Below are 22,026 nucleotides of genomic sequence, written 5' to 3'. Positions count from 1 at the left end.
CTTTCCAACCTTGCAGCATTGTCTAAAGCAGTTTCAGTTTCACCCAGGAAATCTTGCTCCCTACTGTAATTCTGGGCTTCTTCTCTAATGTGAAGCTGCTATGCCAAAGGCAATTATACTAATTTTTAGTATACTTACTGAACTCCAGCTGACCACATACTTGAAGGGATTCCAGCAGTATCAAAATCAGATATGTGTCCTTATTTCAAAATGAAGACCCGTACTGGTGTGCCATATAGTAGCTTGAAAAGAGGTCCAGGACTTCCATTTTGCCCTACTGTCCATCTTTCCCCCTTGAGTATTTAAGTTTGTTCTGCAAGCTTCTCATTGTCTTTTCCTGCCTTATGTCTTCTAGACAGCTACAAATAACGATGAACACCAGTAGTTTTAGATCAGCTCTTACAACTGAACATGTGATAAATCTACTGCTAGCCTATGCCTGTCAAGATTTTCAGATGTATTTAAGTACGTGAAGATTGTTATTCATGTAGTCTTGAGAAGGCTCCTCGGTTTTCTTCATAGTTTGGGAATGAATAATTCAATGAAGGGACAAGCACAACCAAAGACCCATTCTTGGTTTCTAAACAGGACTTTTTTATGTTTGTTATAGGACATTCAGGAAAGGTTATTCAACTGGGAGCTTATGGTAAAAATGATTGATTCACTGAAGTCCTATATACCAGAAGAGTGCAAGTGTAGATTAAATATTTTATCAAATATTCTGGACCATTTAACTGTAAAGAATAATCTCTCAGTCCGACAAAAGGAAGAACTTTTAACAGATCTGCACAAGGCCTTCTGGGAACAGCTGGCACATTTCAGTAATGGTGAGTACTTAGACTAGAGCTCGTGACTTAACAAATACGGGTGCGGATTCTCATTGTTGTATTACATAGTAAAGAAATTATTACTTCAGCTCTAGATACCCCTCTGTTACAAAAAGGTGTTGATGAACTAGCCAAGAACACTGTTATTGTGAAGGGTGGATGCTTAGGATGGGAACTTTGGCTTTAATCCTTTTAGGTCTTGTTTCAGGCATTACTATGAACTTAATCTACAGGTCACAGAATCTGTATGTTACTTCATTAATGTGAAGATGAACGTTTGTTGCAAGTATTTGTGAGATTTCTTCATTTATTGTTCACGTACTTTACATAGTTGGTGATGCTGCTAACATTAGGGACAGTAATTGCTGTATGTGTGCAGAATACTGTCTTAGGATCACCTGCTAGAATGTGGAGCCAGAAGGTACAGGAAACATTAGTTGTGCTGTCACTCTTGTGAAAAGAATGATCTTCAGATAAATCTCTCTTTTATTATGTCAGACTAAAATACTTTCAAAACGGAGTCTTTTCCTCTTACAGGTCTTCACATTGCCTATCTGTAAAGTACACAATTATAATAAAGTCTGAGCTGACTGACCCACTGATTTAAGGTTCTGCCCGTGTTACCTAATGCCCAACTCCCAGCTTCTCTGATAGATGCTGTATCAAGGGTGCAGTGCTTCCCATCAGCACTCATGGAAAATTATGGTACACATTCAGCCAAAAGGAAAACAGAAGTATTTTACTCTCACACATTTTCTAGAACCATTTCTGCTACTTGTGGGCATATTTATAGAAAATGGTCCTAGCAAAATGGTATTAGGGTTAGAGTTCAGTGAATAGTCAGAATGAATGTAGTCTTGTTGCAGTATATTCTTGTTGTAGTGCTGCTTATTCGCATTCAGGCTTTGTGTGGATTAATTGTTCCATATTTCACAATTGGCAAGTCACAGAATCATAGAATGGTTGAAGCTTGAAAGGACCACTGGAGGTCATCTGCTCCAACCCCTGTGTTCAGGCAGGATCAGCTACAGCCAGGTGCCCCAGGGCCATGTCCAGATGGCTTTTAGGTATCTCCAAGGACAGAGACTCCACAATCTCCATGGGAACATGTGCCAGTGCTCAGTCACCCTCACAGTAAAAAAGTTTCCTGATGTTCACAGGGAACCTCCCATGTTTTAGTTTGTGCCCACTGCCTCTGGTCCTGTCACTGGACACCACAGAAGAGAGACTGGCTCTGTCTTCTTTGCACCCTCCCTCTAGGTATTTATAATTTACGGTTATTGATAAGATCCCCCTGAGCCTTCTGTTCTTTAGGCTGAACAGCCTCAGCTCTCACAGCCTTTCCTCATAAGAAAGATGTTCCAGTACATCTTTCCAGTTCCATTTTCATGGCCTTTCATTAGACTCTCTCCAGTCTGTCCATGTCCCCCTTGTTCTGGGGACCCCAGAAGTGGCCCCAGCCACTCCAGATGTGGCCTCACCAGTGGAGGAGAAGGATCACCTCCGTCCATCTGCTGACAGTGGTTTGTCTAATGCAGCCCAGGATACCATTACCCTTCTTTATTGCTAGGACACATTGCTGGCTCATGTTCAACCTGGTGTCCACCAGAACCCCCAGGTTCTTCCCTGCCAAGCTGCTTTCCAGTTGGGTGGCCCCGGAATGTACTGGTGCCTGGGGTTGTGCCTGCACAGGGGCAGGACTTTGCATTTCCCGTTGGTGAACTTCATGAGATTTGTGTCAGCCTATTTCTCCGGCTTGTCAAGGTCTCGAGGGATGGCAGCATGACCCTCTGGTGTAGCAGCCACTCTTCCTATTTCTGTGGGCTCTACAAACTTGCTGAAGGTGCACTCTGCTCCATTGTCCAGGTCATTATGTAGATACTCGTCAGGATTGGACCCAGTGTTGACCCTTGGGGTACACCACTAGAAACTGGCTTCAAGATGGACTATGTACAAGTTTTCAGTCCATCTCACTGTCTTCTCATCCAGCCTATATTTTGTCTTCTCTCTGAGGATCTGATGGGTTACTGTGTCAAAAACCTTGCTGCAGTCAAGGTAGACAATATCCATTGATCTCCCTTCATCTACCAACCAGTTGTTTCATCATAGAAGGTGATAGGAATTCAATGCTGCAGGCTTGCTGCGCTTTAAAAACATCAAATAACCATATAAACAGTTTGCTGATACTCACAAATTCATGCAGATCGTGATACATATTATTTCATGGATGTTTACTTGTAAAACTGGCATACCTAGTTCATAGTCTTGTATAGGTTCAGCCACTAACATTCCTTAAGCATAAACCTATGTCTGTGGGTGGGGTTTTTTTCCCCCTTTTTGTCAAGTTGCGCTTGTTCCAAAGCAAAAATACCTCTATCAAGGCCTTGATTTTATGCAGAGTAGGTGTTTATAGTTATATATAGCTATATGTTGTAATTCGTACAGCCTGTGCAGAAGGGAATTAATCAGTCACCTGGTTTTAGATAGAAATTAAATGTCCTTAAAAAAAAGAAAAAATAATCTGGAGTGCAGCATTTTCACATGGGCATCTATGTTGACCTTGCTTATGAGCCCCTGAATGCGTAAGTTAAAGCCAGCAAGACTATGCTCCTAGGAGACAAACAAGGAAGTAGTAAAGAATCAGCGGGTGTTTAAGAATAACAGTTGCTACATTTGTTCAGATGACATGTTTGTTACAGGCTTTTCTGTACTTTCAGTGCACCTTCAAGTGTTTTGTCAGTGCATCATCGGCCTGTGGATAAGCAAATAAATTAGCATGGAGAATAGGCGTTACAGTACTATGTTCCTTTATTTCTCAACAAAATAATTTCTCATAGTTAAAGCAGCTTGATGTGATGGCAGGACAGCAGGCACAGATGACTACTTTGTTTGTATTCCCCTTATAGCTAGCTGCCTGTGTCAGGAGTGAAGTGCTGGTCTGGGGTGGGGTGGGTGGAAGAAAAGAATAAAGCTGCTAGATGAACAGGCAATGAGACATGAAGTAATGGCAGAACATTGTAAACTCTGATTCCACGCTGCAGCACAGGGTCCAGATAGACTCATATTTATAAATCACTGGAACTATAGGGGGAGAGAAGGGGGGAAGAAGTCAGTACCAAATATTTCACAGCACTAGCACAAAATCAGAGGGACCTTGACAACTTTTGCTGCAGGTTCCTGAGTGAGTTTCTTTGGAAGTGTGTCATGGCTGTGTGCCAGTTCAAACTAATCTGAACTAGCAATGCTCTAGACCTTTTCTCACTGCCATATGTTACTGTTCTTGCAGCAGCATTTGCCTATCTACAGTTAGGTAATGAGCCATTTCTGGACCTTCCCAAAGCAGGAGGGGGAGGTTTCGGCTGTTGCAGTTGGGAATCTGTTTATTGAACTAACTTGCTGCCTTTGCATAAGCAGCAGCAGCAGAGAAGAGGAGGGTGCAGGATGGTAGTGATCCAAAAACCTGATAGATTTAAGTGCCATGTAGCAAGGCCAAAGTTCACATCTAAAAAGACTGTCTGGGTAAGAATCAAATTTGAAATCCTGCATGGTAATTACTTGCCTGTTTCACTCACTAACAGATTTCTGTGAGCTTATGTTGTGTGACAGTAGCAGATGCTACTTTCTCCCTGTGGAGTTGTGGTATATAATCATTGGTGGTTTATGTTCCAGAATGTATCCAGCAAAGTAAAGATCTGATGTTGAAACAACTGGAGTGCCATGCAAAGAAGAGAGAAGAGTTCAAACACAGACAGAAAGCTGAACAAAGGAGTCTCCTCAGTAAAACTTTTCATATTGAAGATGTTAATGATTTTCTTAAGGTGGGCACGTAAAAGCCTATTTTCACTGCTGTATTAGCTTTTAAGGCCAAATATATTGCAGATTTCTCCCAGTTCCGTAAAATTAGGATTTTTGAGTCCTACTGAGAATCATGTACAGTAGCACAGGTAGGATAGGGTCAGCCCCCCAGTTACCTGGGCTTGACTAGAGACTTTTTCTCCAGTGTTGGTTTTGTCATGTTGGAACAAAATGCCAAAGGGTCTTAATGCTAGATTGCGTGTTTTGTAGAAAACATCTTTTACTTAGATACTATCAATTTGGTTCAGTATAGAAAATCTCTGGAGGAAATCATCTGGCCTGCATTACAGGAGAAAGCAGACTGCACTGATCTAATTGCTTTTTCTATGAGTGAGGTTACGGAGACTCAAAAGATTATCAAATTTCACACAAGCAAAGGGAAAACTCATTACACTCGCTAGCAGGATGCCTTAGAGAAGGTTTGCAATAGATAGTTTAATATGGTATACAATGGCCAGTGTAATGTTTTCTTGGCCATATTTTCTATAGGGCTCTGTTGTTATTTTTCAGAATGCATATACAAAATCAGAGTTCTTAGCTGTAAATGCTGAGAGCTGCAAAACTGGAACTGCTGAGAACTACAGACCCAAGTTATTAAGAAATAAAAAACCCAATAAATCCTCAATTTTCATGAAAAGAAATAATTTAAGGTTAAAGTGGTTACATCCAGCAGCATTAAACTTTTGATGAAATCTAATAACTTAGATAAATTACTGTATGAGAAGACTCAGATTCCAGCTGTAGCAAACTTTCAAAATCTATTGATCTCAACACTGCAATTTTGTACTTCAGGGCCAAGTTCTTATATTGTATGAAGTGGATAATGCAGTTATTGTTCTTGTATGCTACACCTGACTGGCAACACCTCACTTCAAAACAAAAGGGTTGCAAGCACTTTAAAACACATTTTACTTCTCTGACTTTTCATAACTTGATACAAATAATTCTATCACACGTTTTTGTAGCCATTGAGCAGTTGTGAATGCAATTTCTTTGTCTACATTTAAAATTCTTGGACACATCCCAACTTTATGAAACCAAGCTCCCCTACAAAGGTAGACCCACACAGCTTTGTGCAAGAGATGCTCTGTTCCGTACACCTTAGAAAGCTGACACACATGCTTAGCTAAACTGTAGACTAACAATCTGCTTATGACAGGCTGAGCAGCAATGGGAAAATGGCACTTCATGCTGCAGGGCAGAACACAACTGAGTCTTAATATTATGAAATGCCTGTGTGCAAATAACAAAAAAAGTCAGAAAGTTAAGCCTTTCTGCTGGCAGAGTGGAGAGAGCCTTTTGTCAAAGAACAGATGGGATCTTAAGTCCAGACACTTTTCGAAGAATAAGAAAAATATATATATATCTGCAGCTCCCATGATTTGACTTAAATAGTCCAGTAATTATTTTATGCAAACAATCCCCTCAGCACTGAGGAGCTATTTTAAACCAGTTCCATGGTTTCACAGCTAGCCCAGCAGTGAAGAGTAGGGTCCTGCATCCTCACCATCCTCACGCAGAGTTGTGCCCTTCAAATGCACTTTTCTTCTCTGCCTTCCCCTCTCCACATCATCAAAGGGCTCGTACCACCATGGGAGCAGCCTCGGCAATAACTGACCTTTCTGCTGAATTTTAAGTGGTTGACAATTAAGAAAGTGGATTTTGCAATTGAATTGAATTGAACTTTCTTCATGTCAGTTTCTTCTGGACACAAGCTGGATGATAATGATTTAGTTGCTGCAGCTCTGATTTTTTTTATATGACAGAATGACATAGATAGTAAAGGTTAGAGTCCCTGTATCATTGTCCCCTTCATCTATGTTTTCACTGGAAAAGGAGCATTTTCGGTTTGTTTTTTTATTGGCAGAGAATATGGGAATGATCAAGTGAAGCACAGAAGTTAAAAAGTGCCAGTTACAGTAAGCAGCCTTGGTCAGTCCTGTCCCCATTGGACATACAAATCACAGTCCCGGCTTGAAGAAAAACAAATTGCATCCCTCTTAAATCTGTGACCAAGGACCAAATCAGGACCGAGTCATAGATCAGCCTTTTAGGCTGAGTGCCCTCTGACAATACCATGGGACATGGTGACCAACTCCAGTGCAAAAGCACTATACAGTGTGATACATCTGTAACTAAGGTGTCTGATGGCTGTTGTACACCTCATAGTACTGGCTGTGATGAAGTGATACTCATACACAGGAAAGCAGGTTGCAAATCAGATAATTTCATGTGTTTTCCAGTATAAGGTATGTATTACTGAACCCCAGATTGCTGAGACTATGCAGTTTTGTGCACAAGGCTCGATATGCTCAAATTAAGGTAGTAAGGCAAGTTTCATTTCACTCTGAGTCATGGTTCCAGATAGACACTTGCTGTTGTGGTGGTACATGGGAAAGGGATCAGGGAAGGAGAAGATCACAAGAAGCTATCAAAATCTTTTCAGCTATTTAAATATACCTATTGTGTTTCTTTTAGGCTTACCATGAGCTGTTAGAGAAGCATCGGCAAGCACAGTGGGAACTGGACGAGGAGGATGACTGCAAGAGCGTGGAGGCTGTTGCAGATCTCTACAAGGTACCACCTCTTGTGATATGTCATTTACTAAAATAATTCTGAAAATCGTCTAACTCTTACTATACACTGTCAGGCCTTGGGGAGGGTTGGGGAATTACAGGAGAGATCATGGCAGCTCCAGGAAACTAGGCTGGCAAACCAGGAGAAGGAGACAGGACAGTCTTCCACATTAGCTCTCCTTTTCCTTTATTTCCCAATACACTATGTTTCCTAACCTCATATTAGTCAGAAAATGCCTGCATGATCTGCCAAAACGTGCTGCCTGGGTGGCTGATAAGGCTGCAATAATGTAGAAAGCATACAAGATCTGGCATTACTACCAGGAGAGAGACTTTGTTTATGTAGCATAATTATCTTCTCTGCTCCATGGTAGGATGATACTACTCCTAATGAATTTCACTACATCTCCAAAAATAGTTTTCTCATCCCGTTTCCTCTCAGATAAATTGTTTTGACACTATCTAGTTCCCTGAAATAAGTTCAGATCTTTGTTGTAAGTAGTATTTTTACACCTCTTTATGTTGCTGATTTGGAAAATATGTAGATGCTTCATGCTTTTGCGTCATCTTTAATTATTTTCTGTCTGCACCAAAAAAATAATATGTTCCATCTGATGAAGCCCAAAACTGTAGCCAGCAGTGACCTTTAATTAGTCTGGAACTTTCAGCTCAACAGGATCCTTGTCATGATTAATTATGACCAGATCAGGGTGTTATGGAAACTTGTAGTCCCTGTCACATTAGGATAAGATACCCACACAATCTTAATTAGCACTAGTCCACATGTACTTTTTCAAATTCAGTTGGTAAAGAAAATAAAGCCACTGTATTTAGAACAAATAGTTTTGCCATGGTTTTATGTAATAGTGCAAGTAACAGGATATTTGAGAAGAAGAACTGCTTTGGAGAAAGGAAGAGTTTGCTTGGAGGGCTATGCCAGTGAATCAGAGTAGATTAATTGTACAAAGCTGTTTCATTGGAGAAAAGTCAACATATTACTGCACACAGTCCATTCTCTAGAGTTACTAATTTCTCCACCCTCTCCCTCAATTCACATGAAGTCTCTGGAGACCAAAGAAATTTTTTTTTATCTTGCACAGTTCCACCTCATTTGTGAAATTATGTTGCTTTCCTTTATTGTGTACTCTGCTTTATTGACACTAAGATCAGACTGAAAATCCTATTTCAGCACTGGTAGCTAAGTTTTCTTTCCCATTAAAGAAAAATTGGTTTGGGTGAATTGTTTCTAGAATTGCCAAGTTGCCAGGAGAGCTGCACTAACTTGAACTCTGCCAATTCACCCAGCTCTTATATTCCATATTACAGCTGCCCTCTTATTCCTAGACCCAAACAAACACTACCAGACTTGAAAAACTGTAAGTACTGTGATCCAACTGGCATCTGTTGAATGAGGGTCCACAAATCTTATTTTCCACCTTTTTTTTCCTATAATAAAACATTTTTATTGTGACATTTAACATAATGAACAACTGCACTTTCTCCCCTTAACCCTCAATACAGGTTCTACAGACTGGTTTAGGAGAGCAGACTGCTACGGAATATACCTTGTAACTAACATAAGCTAGAAAGAAGAGAAAATGCAAAATGAGCACAGCCCCATTGTAGGAAAATGGAGCTGTTCTGACTTCTGTAGCTGAGGGAAGTGCAGTAGTTACTCGTGCTGTTTGTTACCTGGGGCATAAAAACAAAAGTACATTTGCCATTAAGGAAAGGAGTTGCATCTCACAACCACAATGCCTTTGCTTCTCTCTCTGCTCCACACTTTCAGAGCAGACATGCACATTGGACAAGCAGAAGCCTTTCCCTAGGCAGCAGAGCTTTGCCCCTTCACTTAGTTTCTCTGAGTTCCTGCTAGGGAGAAGGAACCTTCCAATGGGGAAGGCAAGATACCCATGGCAGTGTGACAGGGTTTTGAGATACTCCACAGACCAGTGGTGTGACTGCAGCTCAGGCAGACCTAAGCAAGCAAACATTAGACTAACCAGCTGCGTACCAGCAACCCTCACATGGCAATAGTCAGCACTATCCTACAAGACCTATGTCCTAGTTGGGTTTTAATCAGCTAGTTTGTAGAGCCAGCTAGTTTGGGCACATCTGCAAACACTGCAGAGCACTGTGTTGTCATTCCAGAAGGCCTGTACTCCCTGAAGCTTAACTGATAGTCATTTGCCTTCCACTCATTCGGAAGGTTTGGGCTCTGCTGGGTCTGTTCTACCATGAGGAATAGGTTAAATTAAAGATTTGGTTAAATATTCTATCGTTCACTACTTCTCCGTATTTCAATAATGTGCAAGCATGTGTTGCTAAGTAAGTTAAAAGGCAAGAAAAGAAGTTCACCAATAGAGAGTTCTATTCTATTGCGTTTTTTAACATTCCAGTAGAAACAGAAGCCTAGCAATATTACTGAAAAAAATTAGTGAAACTCTCTAAAGTCACCCTGGCATGCTCCATAGATATTTAGATGAATATTCCTCAGTCTGTGGTCCAGAAGACATCCAAAGATAGACTGCAAGACAATTTTAAAAAGATGCATTCATCCATTTGTAAACACAGTCAGAGTGGAAAGAACTAGAAGTAATTAAATATTTAGGAGTTCAGCCCAGTTTTTATTTCATTGCAAATGAAAATTAGCTTTGCAAGACTGCACAAAGTAGTTATGCTTTCCCACATGCAGAAGTTAAATAGCTGTTAGATTTAAGGGGAATAAAACTGAGATGTCTTACTAGGAGCTATTTACCTAAATCCAAGAGGAGGCAAAGTGTTATCTAAATCACAGTTTCTCCATAACCAAGATTTAGCAATGGAATCCTACATGCCCTCTCTACCAAGTAACGCATACTCTCTACTGGCCCAGGATTAAAGAATTATCACATATTTCTTCTGGGCTGAATAATCTAATATTGCCCAGTACTCAGAAGATTTAGGGTTCCAGACAAGTTCCTGCCTGTGTACCCATTGACATCTACTTTGATTGGAAAGCCCCAGAACTGGAATGAAGCACACCACACTTTTCAGAATAATGTCAGCAGAATCCAAACCATGATTGTCAGTGTTTTTGTGTCACGCATCCAAGCCCCCAAATCTTTCTAAGTTGCTTTCATGGTCTTTGGGATATCATCAGTATTGCAATTTGTCAGATAAACACCAATATCCTAGTAAAGAACAGACATGTTGGTTCAGAAAAATGACCATTTTGAGTAATATCTGATAAGTTCATGTACTGTAACAGCCCCAGTGTTAGAGAGATGCGTAATACCCAGTTAGCTAGAGGTACATCCCATACATAGGCATACCTTCAGCTAAGAGCAGTTATTAGCAGCTTTCAAAGCAACTGTTTCAGAGTATACAGGTGCCTCCATCCTATATCAACATTCTAAACCATCCACCCCCATTTAAGTACCGTACCAAAACTTGCACTGTAGCTGACAAACCAGTATAAATCCTCAAGGAAGACAGCTAGAACAAAGTTCCCAAGGGTTGCACTCTGGTAAATGCACTTGATCAAGCATAGAAGCCCAAGTGCCCTCCTGTTGCCCAAAGCTCATGGTCCTTAGCTGCTCTGTTTGAAGGCCATTAGACTTTTTTTTTCCAAGGAAAAAGGACCCGGCAAATTCTTACATGTGATAAGGGCTTATACATGATAAAAAGCTTAGGTCCTGCATTCCTCCTTCAGTTGTGCGCTAGAATGACAACTTATTTGTCTTGGTTTGTCCTAGTGTAAGCAAGGAGGGAAGCAAGGCTGACAGACTTAGTTTCATGAATAAGTAGAAAGATAACCTCAGTGCAGGAAGTGATATTAAAACATCAGGAAAAGGTTGCCATGTGACCAAATAGGGAACCAGTGTATATCCTGGGGGCAAAAGAAAAGATAATCATTTACCTATATGTGCCACTCACCTGTGGGAGAAGATTCTTATCTTTTTCTCACATTGTTCTTCTAAGCCCTTCTAAGATTTCTATGCCTTTTTTTTTTTCTTTTTTTCCCTCCTTCAAACAGTTTGTGAGTTCACCAACATAGAGAGTTCACCAACATAGATTTATATAACTGCCTAGCACTACTGTAGCCTGTAGTGCTACAGTACATAAAAGAATTATCTAAATTGGTGAATAAATATGTAAAACGGCGATGATCTGGAAGCTGACTGTGTTTGCATAGAATAATTGAGTAGGTTTGTTTTGTGTACACATGAATAAATCAATTAAAATTATTTAACCAAGGTCAATGGAATCTCTTGATGCCTGAAGTGAATGATTGAGTTATATTTGGAGGATAGCGTAGGACTTTTCAGCCATACTAGTGGATTAAAACAGTGTGCTGTAGGTGAATAGTCTGTGTCTAGACAAGTTGAGGAATGGGGCATGTGATTATGATTATCACAGTATATCATAACTGAAGGAGGAATTGTGTTAGAGGTAATTGAATGGCATAGCCTAATATTTTCATAAACACAGTCTGCAGAGTTATCCCGTACGCAAAAGATACTGTGTTGCAGTAACAGTTTTGGTTTAGCTTAAGTAGCTTGTCAACTGCAAGGATTTTACTGTAATTTTCTTTTACATGGCAGCAAAAGCACACCTCACACGCCCAGCTCCAAGTGTGTCTTGTTCTGTTTCTCCTGATCTCTTGAAAAGTTTAATGGCTAGCTCCTTGCAAATCTTTCTCAAGTTTAGCATATCAGATGTTAATCAACCTTTAATCTCTTCTTTATCATTATTGGTTTTGTGTGTGAACTACCAGCTTATTTCAGTATGGAAAGGAGAAGTGAGAAGAGGTTGGTGGTTAAACATTATTAAGAAAACAAACATGCAGATTGCCTTAATCAATTAACAGCTACAAATTACATAGTCCGTGGTAAGATAATTATTTTTCTTCAGCCATAACATCAAAATCGTAAAAATGCACAATTTACTGTAATTTGTAATTCCCCTTTGCTGATAGCTGTTCACCAGAATGTTACTTTATTTGACTTGACAGAACATGCAAATGCACAGGAATTTAAATGAAAAGCTGTTAAGTAACAAGTATTATCAACAGGCAAGGCAATAAATACTTTATGAATGGGTAAACCTTAATGTGAGATTGAAACAAAGTATTTGATTTTTTCCTTTGTTAATAGAAGGGAAAATTTTATCTTTGTCAGAATAAATAGTACAGATTGTTAGAGTCTTACTCTTTCATTACTTTTCTTATGTAATTTCATTAACATGAGGTATGGTTAGGGATGCTTTTCATGGAGTAGACTGTTTTTAGGTGTCCAGAGCTAGCTGCTTTTGAAGGTGAATCACCCACAGTTTGTCTCAGGTCAAAATACATACCAAAGAGGCCTGAAGTTTGTTTCTCATAGTATTGCTTAAGAAAATGTATTTTACTGCCATATGGACTCAGAATTTGTTGATAGATCTAGTAAAGGACTTAATCTTATCTACAAAGTTGCGTTTCTGAAAAGGTAGTACAGAAAGAGAAGATTGAAACTGCCCTCTCCATAAATCAAGGATCAGAGAGGGGGCAAAACTGGAATTTCAGTGAATCTCCTATACAGGGAAATCAAACTTTTTTTATTAGCTTGTGCTAAGTATGACTTCAATGTCATTGTGTTTTATTGGTGTTGTGATGCTTAGAAGCAGGGTAATGGTTTCATTTTGCAATTAGCACACTGCCAGCTCACATTCAACTGGCTAGACCAACACCCCCAGATCCTTCTCCACTGCGCAGCTTTCCAGCCACTCATCCCCAAGCCTGTAGCGTTGTGTGGGGTTGTTGTGACTCAGGTGCAGGACCCAGCACTTGGCCTTGTTGAACCTCATAGAATAGACCTCGGCCCGTAGATCCAGCCCGTCCAGGTCCCTCTGTAGAGCCTTCCTACCCTCAGGCAGATCAACACTCCCACCCAGCTTGGTGTTGGCTGCAAATTACTGAGGGTGTACTTGATCCCCTTGTCCAGGTCACTGATAAAGATATTAAAGAGAACTGGCCCCAGTACTGAGCCCTGGGGAACGTTAGCTTTTCCCCATTTAGTGTGAGTTTATAATGTGAACTATCTTCTAGTGGCCAGTGATGTCAAAGAATGTTGAGAGTATTTATTGGATGTTTGATCTGAGTATTGAATCTCTGTCCTTAGTAAGATACAGCATGGGTTGGGAGATGAATCTCTTACCTTTAAACAAGGGCCCTAGCCATTGAGCTTCTGGAGATACATAGAAGAGTGTTCTGCAGCTTTGATGGAAGTTTTAATATTATTATGACATGCTGTTGTATCAGATGGTAACAAATTGTTATCACAGCTTAACAAATAGATATATATATATAGTTACCTCTTGGAGACACTATATACTGCCATGTCTGGCATATGAAATAGAGTACAGCCAGCCTTTCTAAATATATTTTTATGCTTTACAATTACATTACTCGCTTAATTCTCATCTGTACATAGAAACATTTTAATCATTTAGCTTTTAGGGTGAGCATTAATATAATTCTTTGGTTTTATGGTGAAATCTGATCAGTTGTGCATTTCCCCTGGCTTTTGAAAAAATTATATATTTATTGCCTTGTTTGAAATTCGGGTGCACCCAGCATTTTAATATGAGCCCATTTTATTTCTGCATATACCCTGTGGTATTTCTTTATGCTTGATGAATTTCTCTAGAGATTTTTTTTAAAAGCTTTGAGATTGACTGCCAGGTACTACAAACAGGTTCATTCAACACCGCAATCAGCTATTCTATTAATGGAATCAATTTGAATAAATTTCATTAAGTAAAAGTTCTAAAAACAAGTCATAGCATATCAGGAAGCTTGTAAGAACTATTTTGTAGGGATTGTAGTCCAAAAATAAGGTCCTGAAAGCAGTAGGATTTTTTTTAACCATTTTCTTTTTTTCCTGAGGAAAATAAGCTTTATAATAGTTGGCGCACCGTCCCTGTTCACAGATGGACTTTATTGCTCTTTCAGATCAAGTGCATTCCCTAGAGTACAAATACATTTAAACTATTCTGTTAGCTTGAGTTGCTTTGGTAGAATTCAATCACATCTGTAATCTTTCGTAAATGTAGACTCAGCATTTCCCCTACCAAATTTTAAAAGGCCATTCCACTGCATTTCAAGTGCTGCATTAAAGAGTGTAGCCATCATATTGTACATGTGGTACGTCCTCTAGGTAGAGCATGCTGTCGTGTTAGGGTCTGGATGGCAAGGATTTCCTGGGGTCTGAGTTGCAAGGACTGCCCGGGGTCTAATGTCCTTATGATTATGCATTGAGAGTAAACAAACCAGCAGCCAGTGGTTCCTTGAACACTGAAGAGAAGTTAGGATTTTGATAGTCATCACGGACGGTGGTTTATTTTGTGATCCTGGACCACAAGTAAGACCAGTAAGTGCAGGATTTGTGTCCTGCCCAAAGGAGAATTTCTAACAACTTAAAGGGGGGGTGTTCAGTCCTGCTAAAAACCACCATCCCAGGACCTTACAGCACCTGACCAGGCTTCCTGTTGCTTTGTGTGCAACTTTGCAACATATGTGAGGTGTAGAGAACCTGCTGCTTAGTCCTGCTTTGCCTCCATGTATTCACCCACCATTTTCTTTTTTAAAAGGACTGTTGATGTGGAAAACTGCTCTGGGAATTCCAATCCCACTTTCTTGTCGTTTCATACAGCAGTTTCAGCAGAGGGCCATGAATTATTTTGCAAACAAATAGTTAAGCACCTTTGATCTAAACGTAACTTGACCCATCATGTTAATGAGGTGACGTAGGTAAGTAGTTTTGTGGGAACGGGACCTAGCCACATTTTTCCTGGGTAACTATGTACTCACTCTGGTAGTGCCAGAGGTGAGTATACAGTATAATTTGAAGCTGCAGGGAGTGCAAGCAGAACTCTATTCACTTGGTCTTTCAACAAAATGGTGTGAAGGCAAGTAATCAAATACCTCCTTTATGATCTGTGCAAAAGATTTCTTAGTATGTAATAATATAGAGCTGTCAGCATGCCAGGGAAATGCTGTTAGTTCTGCAGCAAAATACGTTACAAAGCGATTTAGCTGCTGTAGGTAGAATTATGTTTGTTTAAGGACAGAGTTCCTTAAGTCCCTGCCTGAGATCTTTTGAGATTGCAGTATATTGCCTAAGACTACTCTGAACTGCTTCTGAACTATTTCAGACCCAAGAGAAATTCTTACATCCCTAAACACCTTGGAAAGGCAGAATTAACTCATCCTGAAAGGTTGGTAAAGCTCAGAGAAGAAATTGTTTACAGAGTGATAGTTCTTTAAATGTTGTATGGGATACAGAGATTAGGAACACAGAATCTTTGAGCTTATGCTAAATCTCAGAATTTGGAGACTTGAATTTTACAACAAACAGCAGCATAAGAGAGAATTCGAACAGACCACTTTGCATTCGTGTTGGCAAGCTAAACCAGACCCACAACTACACAGATAATCGATTAAGATGGTATAAATCTGCCTGTTGTTGTAACAGGAACTGGTAACTGTAATAATAAAGGAGTAGGGGAGATCCATCCTTCAGCATAAAATGCACCTGTGTAACAAATGTTACCCTAACAATACTGTCACGTTCAGATTGTGGGCAATCGCTAGAAGTGGGAGAAGTATTACCAGAAATGAGGTATCCAGTGGTTGTGTCTTTGACTACTGACACTAATACTTATGCCCAGTACCCAGTTTCAGAACCCTGTGGTCCTATTTACAAGAATTCAAAAAACTCTGAGATTAAACAAAGCCAGTGGAAGCTGGATTCTGAAAATCCTGCAAGCTTTAAACAGGTAAGAGAGTGGAAAAAATCAAGACAGCTCATATGGAAGGTGTAGCGAGCACTTTTGATAGTGTTGTGCCTCAGTTTTATCCATAAGAAGAGGTTACTGCAGGGAGCTGTTAAGGTAAGCTCTTTATTGTTCGTGAAACACCTAATTAATATGGTGATTAGCATCCTAGAGAGATCCTAAGAGGAAAATAGTAATTTTGTATTCAGTGCACAGTTTGGATATTTCACAATAAATACAAAACAAGAATTTTTAAGAAATCTATCCATTTAATAGGTATTGGTAAACCCAAACACGGAACAGATAAAGGTCCTATGGAAACAGTATTTGAGCCCCAAATTTATCATGGGGGCATAAAACTACTTTTCACATGCAACCAAAGTTGTGGTCATTCTTTATTTCTGAGTTCTTGACTTTGCAATTTAACATCCTCTTTTGGTTTGGGGGTTGTCTAATTTTCTTTATTATGATACCACATCTAGCAGTTGGAATGGGCTCTTACGCAGTAATACATTATACCAGTGTATCCCAAAAAAAACAAGTCCACTACAACTTTTCATGTCTGTGAGCTACAAACAAATGCTTTTGAAGGGTTTCTATTGAGAGTTTCTAGATTTTGATCACTTAAGAGTTTGTAATTAAACCTGCATTTAAAATAAGGCAACAGCTAGAACACTTGACTTGTTCTTGCAAGAGGAATGCTGAACAGTGCTTTAAAAATATTAGCTGTATTTTAAGGAAAAGAAAGAAATGTTTTTTCAAGAGGGCTAACATTGATTTACAATGAAAGCAAAACCAAGTAGGCAGTAAAGGTTTTTGGAGTGGTAAGATCATGTAGAACTCACACAAAAATAGCTCTTCATACTGCTGGAGAACTGCAGTGTCCGTGTGACCTTTCCAATGTGTTTTTGTTTTCTCTCTTCTGCTGGGGAAAGCTACCTGCCCTCACTCCTTCCCTGGTATTATCTCAAATTGTAGCAAGTTTGCAGACACAGATCATATCATCACTGTGTATTTGACAGTGAAATTATGTGTTTTGAACAGACTTTTTAGTTTGGATGCCGTCTGACTAAATCACCCAAAATCTTCTTAGTGATACAGCCTCGGCGTTTGAAAATGGCACATATGGGGCTAGTTTTAATATAACCACCAGAAGATGTTTGTTTTCCTAGGCTTGAACCTGTTCTGCATCAGAAGGAAGTTGAATAATTCTGTCCTTGAAGCACTGAAGAGTGTCATATTTTGGAGCACCAACTGTTAACATGACTAATGTCAGTTTTGCCAAACTAAAAGCCATACTGTCCCTTTTAACTTTCCCTTCTTTCTTGCATTCATTGATTTCATATCAGCACCTTTGAAAACATGCCTATGAGGTGTTGTGCTACACCGGATTATTTCAGAGCAACTTTCGAAGTGTTTTTATAACATCACCATAGCCAGTAAAACAAGATACTCTTTGTACTGCAGTTGCATGCAGGCAACAGTTAGGATTCGAGATCTCATAGTGCTTATGCCACTATTGGACTTTAAATGCTGTTGTGTACCTTGAACCAAAGCATTTAGGTTGTTCCATCTACAAGCCTGGTCTTTTTACCTCAAGCATTAGTGGCATTGAATTTTAGCTCTGGGGGTCAGTCACGGGCCCAGTGTCTTCATTGGGACATGGTTCCCTCACTCGCATCGTGGAGCCATGCAGTGAAACAGCTCCAAAGGGCCAGGGGTTTCCCTTTCTCACCTGTCACTCTCTGTCTTTTTGTCCCTCTGTTAGGAGCTGTACTCTAAAGCTTCCCATGCTTTAGCGGAGTTGGTGACAGAGCTGTTTCTTCAGACCCTGCCTGTTGTGACCGGCCTCTCTATAAGAGAATGTGAGCTTCTGAAAGAGGAATGGCAGGAGAATTTGGTCCCGCAGCTGGAGAAATGGGAGACCCACCGCCAGAGACGCTGGAAGCTTTACCAGGAACAGCTATTGCAAGAAAAAAAAGTAAGACCCATATTATGTTCTGGGACCTCAGAGTGTAATAATAGGGATAAGGAAAAGAAATTATCAAGATACCTATCTGTAGGGACTATTTTATATATAAATATGCAGCCCAGGTCCAGACTCAGGGTGGACAGTTTGACTTGCAGTATGGATTGAATATATATGCTGTGCCTGTAGAATTGCATAGAGGAGTCAGAGAGTAATTACTGAACATCTGTCCACACTGTTTGACGACTTTGTCAGCACATAAGCATTTTTGGCAAGGCTGCTGTGTGATGTCCTCAACTCTTGAGCATCTAAAGAAACAGTTCAAAAACATCTTCATCTGGTCTCTTTGGAGAGGGCACATGAGTACAGTTTACAGAAAAGGAAGACTTACAATGATAAATATTTCTTAATCATTTTTATGTGTTAATACTATAATAATTGAAACATATGGTACTACCTCATATAAAACTTATTCCTTAGTCTGAGAAGGTGAAGAAACATACACATCCAGCTTTCCTGTTCTGTTTGTGCCCAGCACAGGGGGCATTGACACCAGGGAAAAAAAGCAACAACAGTAAACACAGAGGCAGTTATCTTCAGCATTAGGCTGGAACTCAAGTATGCCTTCAATTTATTCCTGCAATGCTATGTCTCAATTAACACTGTTTTGAAGTGTTAGTAACACAGCTTAGTCGAAGACCTTCTCTATAGAAAGGTATGCCCCTTCCCAAATGTTGTGTGTGCTGCATCTTAGAGTAAGTGGAGCTGCTTAAATAAAAGATTGGCAGAGTTCTTTAACACTGGCAAAATCATACTTTTCCCTACCCTCATTCTCCAAAGTGCCTGGACAATCCAGTATGTGGTTGATAAGTAGTAATTCAGTCCCTAATGATTTCAGACTGCTGTAAGGTGTTTAACCTGCCTACTCATTCATATTTAGGGTTCTTCCATAAAACACTGTGACTCAGGGAACTTTAGGCTTCCTACTAAATCTGGTAGCGTGTTTTGTTCACCAGTAGTTTTAGAACGCCATTGGGAATACAAAAGAAAAATTATTTGTTGGAAATTCTTAGCCATTTCCTTTTCTTCTTCTCTATTTTCCTTAATCTGGAGTTATACAACATGCAGCCCCCTGATCATTTATTTACTTCATTGTAACTCACCTGTTAACTGTTTTGAAAAACAATTCTGCTTGCCTCTTCTGTTTCTGTGTCACAGGGATATCTAGCAAACTAAAATATGCGTGGGACCAACCACTCATGCCAGTGAGTCTGCTCACGTGCTTTAAGTTAAAGGCGGGCATTTGTGTTTTCCTGGACTGCTGGCTGCCATTTGGTGTTTGAATGTGGCATACCTGTACCATCAGTGATTAATGAAATAATCTCTGACCTCAACTATTTTTTATTTTGCCCCTTTTTATCAAGGATTAGATTATATCTGTTCATTTTCACATTCGTTGAGGCTTCACACATTGCCTGTCCTTGTATGTGAATGCCCTGAGCAGCGTGGTGAAGTAGGTGAACTACAAGCATATCTCATAGTGCACAGAGCCCAAAGCACAGTGGTGGTATCTGCTGTCATTAAAAACCACAATCAGAGAAGGAGGAGATTCTGGTGTGCAATTTAGGATTAGTCTCAGAAGTCAAGAGTGCACATGTAGGGCATCTCTGCTCTGGTCATTCAACTGTCTCATTGAACCTCAGCCATTATCAGGGCCAGGGGGGATTCATTTTAACAGCTGGGTGACTCCAGAGAGGGGGAGGTCTCAAGTCTGAAGGTGTGTTCCAGAAATGCTGTTTATGCATTCATCTGTTACTGTCATTGGGCACAGTATTGAGTGGAGAAACCACACCCTGGCATTTTTTCCTCAAGAGATTAAAAGGATTAGTTAATCTTCAGCACTCAGTTGCTGCATAATAGCTCTTTGGGCAGCACTGTATGATGGACTCATTGTACATGAATTCAGATGTTCCAGTCATGCCCAAGCATAGATTATTTAAATTAGAAAGTTGACTTTCCATTACTTACTGTAGCATTCATAATACAAAGCAGATGACTTTGACTTCCTAGCTGGAAAAGAAAAAAGTAAAGGTTTTGCAGGCATCATTAACAGTAATTACTGAGCTATAGAGGAATTCACTTAGCAATGACAGAGCTCTCATGTTGGTCTCTGGGTCACCAGCACTGCAGTTGAGCCTTATTCAATATAAAAATTTCCTGAGCAGCAGACAAAGCTGTCCTAAGTACAAATGACTCTGTGGGATAAATTCCTAGAAGAGACAAGGTTTTCTCCTAGTGGGAAAATGTGTGATTCCTCAAGAGGATATTCTTTGCAGGAGCTTAAGTAGCTTTTTTAACTTAATGTGTATGGCTCTTTGGAAGTGGTTTGAACTAAACTGGAAAAAAGTCTGCTATGTCTTCAAAGAGAGCATGCAGGGAGATAGCTCTTCCACCAAAACGGCGCTAGCAGATTTTCCTGTATAAGTTAAGTCTGAAAAAATCACACTAATACCTTCAGATGCAAGGAGCATTTCTTTGTCCTTCCGTAGCATAAAGGCAGCAGCATGCACATTTAAGCAGTAAGTTGACACTTGCAGCCTACAAAAAGGAGCAATTGGTTCCCACCTTAGGAAAAGAAGATCAGACACTTGTGACGGGTGATTGTGTAATTTAGGACATCCCACAGATGTAACAGTGCTGAATGTGACAGAAGAGCAACCTGTTCTAGTGGAGGGTGTCCCTGCCCATGGCAGGGGGGTTGGAACTAGATGATGAACTAGATCGTTAAGGTCCCTTCCAGCCCTAATCATTCTGTGATTCTAAGGTTTCTAAGATCCATAAATCAACATTCATATTGACAGGCTTTTTAATTTATCAGGCTTTTTCCGTCAGGAGATAGGTCTTTCATTTGCCTCTTGACAAATGTACTATACTAAGGGTTACATAGTCCACCTGCTTTAGAGGCTTGGAAAGTCTTGACACTAGAAGGCTTTTCACCAGACTATTTTATGTGTGCTTCTCAAAAAGACGTTTTTCCTATTTACTTGAACTACGTGCTTTTTTTTAGGTAATCTTTGCTAGCATTTATACATATCCGGAATATGATGTCCTTTGGGGGAACAGAATGTCTTTTACAATTGAAAAGAAAAAATCAGTTTCCTATTTAACTTTGCCTTATACATTTGAGGATGTGAGTGAGGCAGACAGGAATAAATGACTAATGAAAATTAATTGTGAGCATTTTCCCACATAGCCCCTTACCTCATGATTTCTGTAGAAGAAATCTGCTCTCCTGCCGGGGCAGTGGTTACAGGATGCAGGCTGCTGCACCAGGCTGAGGTACTTGCTTGGCATTCAGTGTGCATCACACCCCATCTACAGGCTGTTAGTAAGAAATTGCTTTCCTTCGATTTCCTGAATAATCTCTGCTAAAAATGTCAAACTGAGAGCTGCAGAAAAAACCAGTGAGCTTACTTGGGTCTAATTTACTGTTGTATCTGAACTCTCACTCAAAATACTTCATGGGTTTCATTACATATGAAAGTCATATTCTTCACCTTTATTGCCAGAGGGTAATACCTAACATTAGCAGTGCTCCAGCAGGACCTGTTGGCAGGAAGCAGAATGCTGAGAAGCTTACAGGGTAAAAATGGGTGATGATAATTCTGTCCATTCTCACATCATTGCTTGACACCCAGGAAGCTGAATCAGCATCAGGTTACCAGTTTTGACATGGTGTACATTTTATTGCTTTCTTTTTGTTTTTTACTCAAATTTTTCATCGTGATTGGGATGACACTTCAGGAAGCCAGACATTCCTTGAAGCTTTACTCCCCCATTTACTATGCTTTTGTCACTGGTTTCACTTCTTAAATGCAGGAATCAGAGAGCCAGAGCTGTGTTCCAGCCACTGAGACTGTGCAGCAGCAGGATTCTCTGCAATCCATTAAGGCCATTCCCAAGAACAGGAAAGCTTAGAGAAGTGCCTGGTAACTTGACCCAG

At 40.0% G+C, this 22,026-nt stretch overlaps 1 protein-coding gene across 1 annotated transcript in view; it reads left to right on the top strand.

The window, feature by feature from the left end:
* Positions 1-22,026, top strand: part of EVC (Ellis van Creveld syndrome) — a gene marked incomplete at its 5' end in the record, with an annotated part of 50,007 nt that overhangs the window by 12,069 nt on the left and 15,912 nt on the right. Inside the window, 4 exons of the mRNA XM_010158972.1 lie at positions 611-827; positions 4,497-4,645; positions 7,161-7,259; positions 17,823-18,035. Of these exons, the coding sequence (XP_010157274.1) occupies positions 611-827; positions 4,497-4,645; positions 7,161-7,259; positions 17,823-18,035 (678 nt within the window). The remainder of the gene's footprint in view (positions 1-610; positions 828-4,496; positions 4,646-7,160; positions 7,260-17,822; positions 18,036-22,026) is intronic.

Source organism: Eurypyga helias, unplaced genomic scaffold (genome assembly GCF_000690775.1).
Source record: "Eurypyga helias isolate BGI_N326 unplaced genomic scaffold, ASM69077v1 scaffold31549, whole genome shotgun sequence".
NCBI classification, from domain to species: domain Eukaryota; kingdom Metazoa; phylum Chordata; class Aves; order Eurypygiformes; family Eurypygidae; genus Eurypyga; species Eurypyga helias.
Note: the sequence above shows the minus strand (reverse complement) of the source record. Positions and strands in the feature narration are given on the sequence as shown.